The 13,747-nt window shown below is 36.1% G+C and overlaps 1 protein-coding gene across 3 annotated transcripts in view; it reads left to right on the forward strand.

Annotated features, from left to right (window-relative positions):
• Positions 1-13,747, forward strand: part of SLK (STE20 like kinase) — a 55,788-nt gene that overhangs the window by 37,208 nt on the left and 4,833 nt on the right. For 2 of the 3 annotated variants that reach the window (XM_047825096.1, XM_047825098.1), the window contains 6 exons: positions 666-758; positions 7,353-7,482; positions 8,153-8,277; positions 9,043-9,231; positions 9,768-9,893; positions 10,801-10,914. In XM_047825096.1, coding sequence (XP_047681052.1) covers positions 666-758; positions 7,353-7,482; positions 8,153-8,277; positions 9,043-9,231; positions 9,768-9,893; positions 10,801-10,914 — 777 coding nt within the window. The remainder of the gene's footprint in view (positions 1-665; positions 759-7,352; positions 7,483-8,152; positions 8,278-9,042; positions 9,232-9,767; positions 9,894-10,800; positions 10,915-13,747) is intronic. The other variant, XM_047825097.1, reaches the window with a different exon arrangement.

Genomic DNA, 13,747 nt, shown 5'->3' on the forward strand with positions numbered 1-13,747 from the left:
TATAATACACTTTATTTGGTATAATAAATCATAGCATACTACACTGTTACTTTATGAGTACTTTATAATATTGATTTTAAAGTTGACAAGTTTGGCTTACATTGTCAGCAAAGGAGAATGTTATTCTAATGCAACAGAAAATCATCAGACATGTTTGTTTTTATCACACTGTATATAAAATGGTGTGTTTGATGAAAAAAGAAAACATAGTATCCATTTATTTCTCCTTTTGTTTTCTTTTGGTCTCATTAAATGAACTTAATTTAGACTTATTTCTTTGGTTTTGTCAAGCCAGTTACGAAATTTTGTACTTTTATAAATGGCATTGACTTTCCTTATTTTCAGCATTTCAAACAATGTCAGTAGATGTGTTCAGTGCTGCTAGTAATCCTTTACTGATTGTCTTTGGATCTTTAAGAGAGAATAATATATAGGGATAATTAGGCATCTGATTAACCTTTATATGGTGTGATGTCCCTTTCTGCACCGAGATTCAGCATGTTCTATCCTTTCATTCTTTTTCACCAAACTAACACCTATACTATTGCATGTTGAAAGGAACTTTGTATCAGCTTTAATCTTTGACTTGTAGCTTGTCTGCTACAGAAATGCTTGCTGTGGAGAAAGTATTATTTCCCCACCTCCTGCATGCTTATACACTGTAGGTTATAAATGAAGTGGAGAAAGCACCCAAAGAGCTGAGAAAAGAGCTCATGAAACGCAGGAAAGAGGAGCTTGCACAAAGCCAGCATGCTCAGGTAACAGCAGCAGCTTAATGCTACTAAAAACAGAAAGCAGCATTATTCTCGCAGCTCAATAAACCATGGTGGACAGGGTAAACTCCTACTGTAGTTATTATATGATGTTGATTTCTCCTAATACAAAGGTTCCCAGGGCATTCTTTATGTAGAACTAAATTCACATGAGATGGTGACATTTCAGTTGCAAATATGAAATTAAGTGGAATGTTTGGAGAGCTGACTCCGGATGAAATAAACAAGGATGTTGATGTATAATTCACTGTATTCTTATTATAATCATGAGGGAAACTTATATACTTAAGTAGTAATGTCACTGATAGAAGACTTTTATGACAAAATATAGAGGTTGAGTGTGTAGGCTTTGTACACATGAAAAGAATGACTATTTAAAAGACCATTGTTGGGGCACCTGGGTGGCTCAGTTGGTTAAGCACCCAACTCTTGATTTCAGCTCAGGTCATGATCTCTCCGTTCGTGGGTTTGAGGCCCGTGTCAGACTCAACGCTCTCAGCGTGGAGCCTGCTTGGTAGTCTCTCTCTCCCTCTTTGCCTCCCCCTCCTTGGCTCATGCTTGCGTGCTCACTCTCTCTCAAAATAAATAAACTTAAAAAAAAAAAATAAGGCCATTGTTTTTATAAAGTTGGGAGTTAAAAGAAAAACCATAAACGGTAATGTTAAATGGTTGATCAAACATTTATTTTACTATTAAACTCAATAACATAAGCAACTTAAAATCAGATTTTAAATACTAACTACATTGTTTTTCTTTTTGATTCAGAATCCAGCAGTTTAAAAAAATATTGCCTGTATAAACTTGATTCTAGGTTATGATAAGGATGACCCAATTAAGATGGGTGAATTCTTTACAAAACTAGACAAGCTAGTACTTTAAACAGATTTTTTTTTAGAATTATCTCATGACTGTATGAGGTCTTTTTACTAGGAATCATTTTTCTTTTAATTAAGTTTGCATTCAATTTGGAAGCAGAGAGGTGAGCTCAGTTTGTAGTTATATATGTCAATTAAAGGAAGAAGAGACATGGATTATATGTTAACGGTTGCTTTAAATTACCAATTTAATGTGGTTTTATGTGATGTAAAAAGTGGTTCCCAAACTTTTACAGACCCATGTGAAAACATGGAAGAAACAAAACCCACTGGGGACCGACAAATGGAATGACATTTAAATTTTTTTTATTTTTGTCCAGAAGGATATTTTAAACTGCTGTTTAAAAATTTAAAGGAAAGAATATCTTAACACCATGAAAAATAAGGGAAGTATTTTGGAATTTTAAATTTAACAAAACTAGCCTATCTGAATAAATTTCATGTTTTGGGGGGGGGGGTGGTTTGAGGCAGTGAAAAATTTTGTCTTGGCCTAGTGTGGGGATTACTAAAGTGTTAAAGCAGACACAGCATTTACTGTGTGTCAAGTGCTGCTCTAAATGTTTCTCCTGCAATAACTCACAACATGTGAGGTAGTTACTCTTATTACCTCTATTCTACGGGGGAGGAAATGAAAGCACCTCTGAACTACCACACCGTACTGCCTCTCATGTTTAAACTGTTATTTCTGTGCTTAATCTGAACTCTTATCAGCTTAGTCCAGTGGTTATTGGTCATGTCGTTAATAGGTGAAGAGGAAGTCCTTGCTTCACACATCTAATTTTGGATAATTTGGATTTCAAACAAGATAAGACCAATATGGTTTTTCCTTGTACAGGAATGTAGGCTTTTTAGATTCTGAAAGGTAATACATATTTCAGATGCTAGAGTTGACATTGAGAATTTAGTGTTGAAGGAGTTAAGTGATCCCATGCTTTAATAAAATTTTGTTGGTGATTTTTCATAAAATTTTGGGGGCTAGCCTGTATTTTCAACTAAAGCTGAAAGCAACAGTAAATTTCTTTCTGTAAATTTAATGAAAATTTAGTAATCTAACAAATTTAAAAGTATTTCTCTTTAGCTACTGCTTTACATGAAGGTGCTAAAATGATAACTTGGTACCATGTCTATTGTAAACATTTTGAGAATTTGTGAATAATAGTTATATAGTCATGGAGCCAGAAGTATTTGATTGTCTAGTCCAGTGGTTTTTAAACTTGTACTCCCAAGAGCTGTGGAGTCTGGAAGAAGCACCTCAGGGATCCTTCAAAAAGAGAGGACTGGGGGTTCTGGGTCCCTGCTTAGACTTTAAAGCAGCACTACTTTTCATCTGTTTCATACATTTTGTGGTAAATTTTTTGAAAGAGGGTTTGACTGGTTTAAAAAACAACAGCATAAACTAGAGTTTGGAAACCACTGATCTCATTCAAAACCTTTTTACAGATGAGAAAGAGGCCTCTCTGTTAGGTAACTTGTTCGAGGCCTCCCGAAACTCAACATTTGTATAATTATTCTTTCCATTTACAAAAAGTCATCAGCTGTATTCTCACCTGGGAGGTGCACTGTACTCTGACCCGCAGGGTGTTGCTCAGGCCATGATCCAGTCTTTTCAGTTGTCCTCTTGCGCAGTCTCCAGTGCCCAGCTGCAGGATGTAAGTCCCACGCATCTGTGGGAGGATGCCTTCTCCCGTTTTATCTGCCTTTTCTTCAGCTCACATGTGCCTTTTCATTGTTCGCTTTATTTGTTAAAGCCTAGAAGATTGATAGATGATAATGTCAGTAATGACAGTAATAATCTGAAATGAACTTTATAGTATAGTATTCTTCAAAGCGTTTTCACATTTGATTCTTACTGCCTCCACCTTAATATAGGGATGGAGTGTATCCATTTTATAGATAAGGAAATCGCAGCACAGAAGACTAAGCGGTCCACTTGAAGTCACAAACGATATTAATGGTAGAACTGGGATTAGAACACTCCGAACAGTGTTCTTGTTTTCTACCTCACCACAAATTTTGAGATTTTCATTTCCAAGAAGTAGCTTCCCAGGAGTATTTTATAAACTTTGCACATGTGAGAAATTGAATGCTGTGATTAGATTTTTATCTTTGTGTGAAGTGACATTTTGATTTTATATATGTTATATATATGTTTTAATTATGGATATGGTCAGAAAAGGCATATTAAATGTGATTATAGTTCCATTTAACTTTAGTTTTCACTATTCACATTGTATAAGGAATAGTGAGTTGTTCTTCCCCTTGCTGTAGTTTTAAATTAAGTCTGGAATTCCAGGCTGTATTCTTTCTCACAGTTTCTATGGGGAAGTGAGTAGCTCACTTAATGCTATAATTTTTGTTTTTGATGTTTGATATACACAACTGGAGTAGATAGAATACAGCTTGATTTCACCCATTCCTTTCCCCTCTCCTGAAATTAGACTTATTTTTTTTATTATTATTGGCAGCTGTTGGACTCTGTAGTTTTCTAAAGAGTAAGCAAAACAATTTTTTTTTTAATGAGAGGGAGAAATTATGAATTAAGATCACTTTTCTGATCATTACCATTTTTATCCTTTGAATTAGAAATAAATTCTGTACAAATAGCCCAATATAACATAACCCTTTCTTATAGTTTTCTAGAATCCGAAGTTGTGTTTTTAATATTTATAGTTGTCTGATTAATATGACAAAATTCCTTATCAGCATTGAAACTTACACTTTTAAAGGGTGCATTTTATAGTTTCTGTGTTGATTTAAATTGTTACTTTTATTGATCAAATCCATCTTCTTTTTTTGGGTAAATTTGTTCAGTCTTTTTGGAATGTAAGATCACTTTTCTTTCAGATCTTAAGAATAATTTCCAATTACAAATTCCAATGTGAATGTGTTATACTTGGCTTTTGTAGTTAGGAAATTTAAAAAAAGCTCACTAATATCAAAATTTTATTTCTTTTGAAGTAACAAAATATACGAATTAGTATGTGAGGGACCTGGACCTTTCAGGTAATTTTTACCTTCAATATAGAAGATTGTTTGAGGTGCCTGGCTTGCTCAGTTGGGAGAGCATATGACTCTTGATGTTGCGGTTGTGAGTTCCAGCCCCAGTTTGGGGTAGGGATAAATAAATAAATAAAAATAAATATAGAGATTAAAATAAATGAAGAAAGGAAGAAAAGAAGTAAAGAAAATTGTTTGCATAGTATTCTTGACTATGTAATTATCCAGACTTTGCTTAATTATTTAAGTCCTTGGCTCTGTAAGACAACTGGTGTCTTTGCTAATTCTCATTGTTGAAGGCACTTGCATACATAGCCTACCTTGACTCTTACCTGTCAACTCTTATTTTACTTTCTGGAGCAGCACAATGGTAGTTCTACCTCCTTCTGTATAACAGTCTTAGCTCTTATTTTCCCCTGATGGATTAGCTGCTTCAGGACAGGCTTCTGTAATTTTTTCCATTATTCATTGTGTGGCATGGTTTCTAGACCCTGTATTCACAGCTTTCTGTTTTCTGTGGTTTACTTTTGAACTTCTGAAAATGTGATACTAAGGGAAGAGACCCACTATTCTTTATGTGGGCATACAGAACCAATTTGGGATCACTAGAATGGAAGGTCCTTAAAGGCAGTACTGTCTTTTCTTAATTTTAGTAGCCCCTTTAGTGGTACAGTGCCTAGCATTAGTAAGTACTTAATAAAGATTTTCTTTGAACTGAACTGTCATCTTGCTTAATCTAGACAAATATAGTAATATGACCAAGAATTGAACTCACAAGAAATTCCATTTACTTTTTTAGTGGCACTGGCATGTATTTACTCTTCTTAATTTTCACATAAATATTTATTCACCCTCATCTTGTACTTTTGCATTTATTTGAGTCTAAATGTAGTATTTATATTTATGGTAGTTAATTTGGGCCCATTGTTTCTGTCTACAGAGATATTTTTTAAAAGTCCTTTATACAAGTTAATGGTACAGATGTGAAAACCTTATGCTATATCTGCAGGTTATATTAAGTTATAGATTATATATTAAGTATTGTACAAGTTTGTACATAGAAATTTTACTATGAAATTAGAGAAACAATTTAGTTTTTATTATGTGATATTTACTGTAGGAAAATGACCAGCTTGAACAACTTTCTTTGTTATAATTGCCTAAAAAATAAGCATGGAGATTTCGTATCTCTTTAAATAAAACTCAAAAGGCCTTATTCTAGATAGTTGAAATTAAATATTCATTGTGGCTTTTTTTCTGTGATAAAAACTTGGCTGTGGTGAAGCTCACAAGTGTATTTTACAGAGGCAATTCATTAGTCTTTCTGCTGGTGTGTAATTGTATTTATGCTGAAGTACAAATTATGACACAGATGAGACAGCAGTATCTATAACTCCAGATTACTTTAACGGGGTGTCATGAATGGTAAGACCTAATTCTCACCTCCAGACGCATAGTAAGGCATGTACCTTAAGGAACACGGCTACACTCACTCTCAGTGCATTGAAGACCAGGCTGGTAGTGATCCAGATCCTGTCAGACTCTGTCAAAGGCACAAAGAGTAGATCCAAAATGGACCTTGAGGTTTTATCTTCTCTTGGATGTGCAAGAGGAGGGATTATAGGTGGAGTGCCACTTCAATCTTAAATTTCTAAATCCACACTCGATCAGAATATCCCTTGAGCTAATCATATATAGACTGCTGTAACTGCCAAAAGAGGGATGGAGAGCCGAACATTTACTGGCAAAATTTACATTTCTTCAATTTGGATATTGTTCCTTTTCTTCTGTGAATGTGCAATGTAGCATAAAGACCATAAGTCACTTTAACATTTCCTTTTCTTACACAGTTATCGAAGGATTTTTTTTTTAAGCATAAATTTTTGCATTTGGGCAAATAGTATGTACTCAGTAAATATTTGCTGAATGAATGAGTGAATCCCAAACATGTTGGCAGAAGTTTTTGACTATCAGGAATGTGTGTGTGTGTGTGTGTGTGTGTGTGTGTGTGTGTGTGTGTGTTTATTTATTTATTTATTTATTTATTTATTTATTTATAAAATGTAACTCACTTTATGAGTCCTAGATCACATTTCTCTAGCAAATTTCTCTAGCAATGCACTATTTCTCATTCTCTAGAAAATGTCTCTAGCAATGCACTACTTCTCATTAAGTCCATAAACTGTTGTTCTTTTTAGGCACATGCTAGAGATACAGAAACTATTTCTCTGTTAGTGTTGCCATGGTATTACTTCCTAAGTCTTTATTTCTTGGGAAAATAGAGATATTAAATATTCTGATATGTGTTTTACTTATTTGCTCTTTATTCTCTTTTTCATAAAAGGCATTTTGTTTTTTCTTGTTTTATCCACACCATAGTGTAATGAATGATCAGTTTTAGAAGCTCTAAATTTATTATTTTCCTAAAGATGTTCATATCATAGGGCATTCTGAGTGGGGGACTTCTTTCATGTGTATTATTTTTAATACTGAGTTTAGAGTATTATGGATTCTAGTACTTTTTTCTGGGCTTGAATTGAATGACTAATACATTTATATATTGCTATATAATTGGTGATTTTTAAATCCAGTTAACTTTAGAAACTTGGTTTAGAAATCTTGATAGCTACTAATGTATATAGTCATATAGATAAATGGATGTTTCACTCAGTAGATGCTTATTAACTCATGGTTAACTGTCTAATAGGAACAGGAATTTGTTCAGAAACAACAACAAGAATTAGATGGCTCTCTGAAAAAGATCATCCAACAGCAGAAGGCAGAACTGGCCAATATTGAAAGAGAGTGCCTGAATAACAAACAGCAGCTCATGAGAGGTATGTGAAATTACACAGCATATGTGTATATATAAAATGGTATCTGAAGACCATTGCTAAGATATATGTATATATCTAGTATCCATAATATCGAATAATTGGAAATTATGTGAATGCTTTCCTTTGCTAAAGTGGTAGAAAGATAAAGTTGAAGTTAATAAGAGGAAAAGCTTTATGTAAAATTTTAAGCATTTAAATTTTTAAAATTCTTTATAAAGTTAAATACTGTAAGACATAGAATGAATGCCTTCGTGACAGAAGTGAACATAAACATGCAATCCTTAAAACATCTTATTGTGCAAATGATGCTAAAGCCTTACCTGAATAGTTTTGTATACTCATTGTGCCTTACAATTGTTGGTATACTTAATGGCATCATGACAGAATGGGATTTTAACAAAAGGCTTAGATTTTTTTATTTTTCATTAAGATGATTAAAAGGAATTTTGGTATTGTGGGTGGGGCATTTTCTGTTTATAGAGCATCAGAACAGAATGGTAAATAGTGATAGATATTATCTGTCCATTGGTAATATTTCATTTATAGTTCACAATGTCAGTGTGCGTATAAGTTACTGTATATAGAACACATTTATGTAAATATTAAAATGAACTCCAAAGTACATTAGTAAAAAGAACAAAGTGACATTTTGAAAATTGCTTTCTTCTAGCTCGAGAAGCTGCAATTTGGGAGCTTGAAGAAAGACACTTACAAGAAAAACACCAGCTGCTCAAACAGCAACTTAAAGATCAGTATTTCATGCAAAGACATCAGCTACTTAAGCGCCATGAGAAGGTTAATGAAAGGAAAATTGGTTTACTTTTTGTTCATTTGAAGTTTGCAGAGTTATTCATTTTTGAAACTTCTTTTTCATAGAGAATGAATTTTAGATTTCCTTTCTATTTTTTTAATCCTAAAATTTCTTTGGTGAAGTTTGAAGTAATTAGTTGTATCTTGATCATGATTGCAAACTTCTTTTCTATGAGTTTCATGGAAGGTGACTGATTTCAATGCTTAAGTCCCCTTCTACATTATAATCTTCATGTTGTCTCAAAGGTAGCTATTGTGGCCCCATTTATGGTTCAGATACCTTAAAAAATGTGGACTTTCTGACTTAGTAATGAGAATTTCAGTATAAGACTCTTATATAAAGCTTACTAATAGCTTTATTTTTGTTATAAATTATATTTTGACTAAAAGTTTGCTGGTTGATAATACAACAAGGGAGGGAGTGATTTTGGGAAACAACACAAGAACATGTTTGAGCATACATGTGGGTACTGAGTATTAAATTATATTTAGGGGCACCTGCATGGTTCAGTCAGGTGAACGTCCAGCTATGGCTCAGGTCATAATTTCATGGTTTGTGGGTTCAAGCCTCACATTGGGCTCTGTGCTGATAGCTCAGAGCCTGGAGCCTGCTTTGGATTCTGTGTGTCCCTCTGTCTCTGCCTCTCCCTCGCATGCACTCTCTCTCTCTCTCTCAAATAAAAAAATAAATAAATAATTAAAATTTTAAATTATATCTACGTCACAAGATTGTGTTTGATACTGTCTTAGGAAACAGAACAAATGCAGCGTTATAATCAACGACTTATTGAGGAATTGAAAAACAGACAGACTCAAGAAAGAGCAAGACTGCCTAAGATTCAGCGCAGTGAAGCCAAGACTCGAATGGCCATGTTTAAGAAAAGCTTGAGAATTAACTCAACGGCCACACCAGATCAGGACCGTGACAAAATTAAGCAGGTAAATAAGCCAATTATTCTCTTCTTTTTTAAGTTTAAAAAACTGGAATGTCCTTTAGAAGTGTCACATAATTATGTCGTAAACATTTCGAGCCCCTTTGGGCTTGTTGGTATTTTCTTTGGCTCTGTGGACTGGGGCTGGTTATGTGGCATATACCACCTTAGTATTCCTAGGGTGGTGGCCACAGAGGGCCCCAGGCCCCACACCAGCTCTTGGGCCCTAAAACCAACCTTGGGAATTAGGTGACTTGCACAGCTTTTGAAGTTAAAATGTAGGGGCCTCACTGTGCTTCTGCAGTCTCAGGTACCCCACATAAATGAACTGTGGTCACTGATCAGGTAGGAGGAACAAGGTACCAGAAGTCCACCCCCCGTCCAAAGCCGTAATGTCGACTCCAGCTTGAGTCACAGTACGTTATTCGTGCTTGCAGCTTTAGTTTATTGTACTTTAAGATTTGTTAAGTTCCTTAATCATTCCTTTAGAAGATGCAGAAATTATATTGCTTGTTAACAGTATTTTCTTTTTCTTATTTATAGTTTGCTGCTCAAGAAGAAAAGAGGCAGAAAAATGAGAGAATGGCTCAGCATCAGAAACATGAAAATCAAATGCGGGATCTTCAGTTGCAGTGTGAAGCCAACGTCCGAGAGCTGCATCAGCTGCAGGTCAGATAGAGAAGCATGAGAACTGAGCTGGTGGGAGCAGGGCAGCACAAGTGGTGGTTTGGAGAAAACAGTAGCTAACTGGGATAAACTGTACTGTACTCATGGAAATGCTGGGATTGAGAGATTTGTTTTCTGTATAGACTCGAGTAAAGATCAGGTTAGTATCATAGGCACTTGTTGAGAGTTTATATAACCATGATTAATATAAACACGAAGCTAAATTGTAAACCTAAGAAGTTGAGTCTTTCAAAAGCAGTATTATTTGTAGTCTCTTTTGCAAAGAAGATGACAAAGTTTTCAAAATGAGGTAGGTGGTTTTGTTGGCAGATTCTGCATTCAAAATTTCATTTAGGGACAAATAGTTCATTTTCTTCTAGGTTTTTGAGAAAAGCGATGGACTAAATATATGAGAATTTTTCTCAAGACATTTAAAGGTTACCCTAGGGGGACTGTTTTGGGACCTTACCTGTAGTGTGCAGCCCGCCCAGTATATAGTCTAAAATGTTTAAGATTTCAGAATAGTGTATACTTTATGGATACTCTTCATATTCTCTTAATTTACTAAAGTAGAATAGTCCTGATCCCACATTCTGGCACCAATGGTAAATGCATAAGAAGATGCCCTTTGAAGTGTCAGTTTTATGAGCAAACCTTCTTAGAAAGGGAAAGTAGGATCAAACTAATTCTATTTTAGTTCATTTCATATGGTAACAGATCTAACTTCTAAACTTGCAAAAATGAAGCTATGACTCATTTCATAGTTATTGGCCCTGGGTTTTTAGAGGAGAATCTGAACCTCAGTAATAGTTTGATGTTTAATGAGTACTTTATTATTTTGAAAGGTAATTATATTTGTGAAAATTTGCTTAGTTGATTGGAAATTTTTTAACCCAAACTTTATTTTCAGAATGAAAAATGCCACCTATTGGTAGAGCATGAAACTCAGAAACTCAAGGAATTAGATGAGGAACACAGCCAAGAATTAAAGGAATGGAGAGAGAAATTGAGACCTAGGAAAAAGGTAATTTTAAAAGCTTTAGTTAAAATATGTTTATGTTCATCCATTCATCCACCCAGTTATTGGCTGTTTACATAATATATATCAGGTACAGTGTCAGGGACAGGAGATACAGAGATGAAGAGACAAAGCCCCTGTCCCTCAAATGTTCAGAATGTAGTGACACGCGATTACAGATGAGTAGGATCATTGCTCTGAATGAGGTAAGTATAGGAGATGGGACGGGAGCACAGTGTTCAGGCCAAAGAGGAAGAGTGCTTCAGTCTGGGAAGTTGGGGAGGCTTTACAGAGAAGATGCATTGTAAGCCAAGTGAGACTCAGGATGAGTAAGATCTTGCTAGGCATACAAACAGGTTGGGGTGTGATGGGCAGTCTAAGTACAGCGATGAGAATGGGTGAAAATAGTGTGTACAGGAATCGTAAGTAGCTCCCTGTCATTGGGGCGCTGGGGGAGTGTGCCTTTGTGTCGGCATTAAGGAGGGAGAGAAAGAAGGAAGTGATGACAACTCAATCTGGACAAGTTGGCTGGAGCCAGATTACAAGGCCCTTGTATGACAGTAAATTGACAATCTAGTAAAATAGGGAAGGCTTCCCTCCTGCCATCTAGCTCTCAGCCATCTTCCTTTTTTGTACTTGCTTTTTGATTCCCTGCTGGCCTGGTCCAATTGGTCAACCATTTTAACTCATTTTTTTTTTCTGTCACTATGTGATCCTCTCCCTTTGCTGACTCTCAAACCTGTATTTTCTCTTGGGCTTCCTGCCTGCTACACCTTTTGACCATTCCTTTCTTCCATTTATCCAGTTAGTCAATTAAATATATGTAAGTAGCACCTACTATGTGCTAAATGTTTCTAGAAAAAGTGAAATGACCAAGTCAGTTAATAGTATGGCTTTTTTTTTTAAATATTTAAATTTTTTTGTAGAGAGAGCACAAGTAGAGGAGAGGGGCAGAGAAGGGGAGAGAGAGAGAGAGAGAGTGAGGGAGTGTCTCAAGCAGGCTCCACGCTGAGCTGACATGGGGCTCCATCCCATGACCCTGGGATCATGACCTGAGCCAAAATCAACAGTTGGACACACAACCAGCTGAGCCACCTAGGTGCCCCAGATAATCAGTATGGCTTTTTAATTTAAACTTTATTTATTGTTTAATTTTTGAATAGGTAATACATTCATGTGGATTGAAATTCTAAAAGTAGGGAAGGACCTTTCTCCAGTTTCTTTAACTCTTTGCAGTCTAGCTTTCACCTCAGACTCCCCAGTTGAACTCATTGACCGTGGTCATAAGTGAGCTGCTAACAGCCAAATCCTACGGTGTTATTGAACTGTTGTTAAAAATCTTCTTTCTTAAAATTCTCTTCTCATCTGACTTTTGTGACTCTCTTCTTTCTCTGTGCTCTTTACCACTTTTTCTCTGTCTTCTAGTTATCTGAAACATAGACATCTCCCATCTTTACACCCTTGATGATCCTGTGCCTAGTCATGGCTTCATGTATCGCATATTTAAGGACAATTCCTGGGGCACCTGGGTGGCTCAGTCAGTTAAGTGTCTGGCTCAGGTCATGATCTTACTGGTCATGAGTTCAAGCCCTCGTCAGGCTGTATGCTGACAGCTCAGAGCCTGGAGCCTGCTTTGGATTCTCTTGTCTCCCTCTCTCTCTGCCCTCCCCTACTCGCATTCTGTCTCTCTCTCTCAAAAATAAAATAAATGTTAAAAAAGGATGATTCCAGAACTTGGAGGGGTTCTAAAGTCCTGCAGATCTGGGTTCAAGGCTTAGTGCTGTCATGATTAATTCTGTCACTTAACATTCCTAAGCCTAGTTTTCCTCATTAGTAAAACAAAGATGACACTACACACCTAATTGGGGTTGTTAAGACAGTTGAAAGAAGTGATGTTCTTTCAAAGACAACACTTCCTAGTACCTGAGCTGTAGTTAGGGTTCAATGAATGTCTGCTGTTGTTATTATTTAATTTATTTTGAGAGAGAGTGTGTGCACATATGTGGGTTAGGGGCAGAGAGAGAATCTGAAGCACGCTCTGTGCTATCAGCTTGGAGCCTGATGCAGGGCTCAATCTCATGAACTGTGAGGTCAAGACCTGAGACAAAATCAGGAGTCGGACGCCTGACTGACTGAGCCACCCAAGTGTCCCTGCTATTGCTATTGTTTATTGTCTTATTATTGGTTCATGTCCTAAGCACCTATTTTCCATCTGGATGTTCCATTCCTTCTTGTATCATTCAGGCCTCTGTTCCAACATCTCGTCGAAGGTTTCTCTTTCTGATGACCATATATAAAATAGCCTCCATGCTCCCCTCAGACATTCCCTGTCCCCTCACCTTTGTTTTCCTTCATAACATTCTTCACCAGCAGACAGACACATTTGTTTATTGTTTGTCTTCTCCCACAAGAATGTATGCTCCTTGAAAGCAGGGACATTATCTCTTTGTTCACTGATACATATCTGCTTCTAGCACAGTTCCTGGCAAATTGTAATGATCAATACATACCTGTTGAGTGTTTACTGAAGATTGTGAACTCGGAGAAGATCAAACTGAACTCAGCAGCCTTTCTCCTTCATCTCCACCTCACTTTTCCCACGTTCAGTCCCACCCACCAATAGTGTTCTTTCTGATACCCTGTCTTCTTAATTACATCTAGTCTAGCAATGTGAATTATCTTTCATTTCCATCACATCCCATTTCAATGAGATGACAAATAACTTTGACTCTCTCTTTATAATATTTCTCTTTCCCATTGCTATCATTCTGCTTGCTTAAAATTGGCCTTCTGATCTCGAGTTCCTTTTCGTTTCTTCCTACTTGTCCGCTATCACCAG

Source organism: Prionailurus viverrinus, chromosome D2 (genome assembly GCF_022837055.1).
Source record: "Prionailurus viverrinus isolate Anna chromosome D2, UM_Priviv_1.0, whole genome shotgun sequence".
NCBI classification, from domain to species: domain Eukaryota; kingdom Metazoa; phylum Chordata; class Mammalia; order Carnivora; family Felidae; genus Prionailurus; species Prionailurus viverrinus.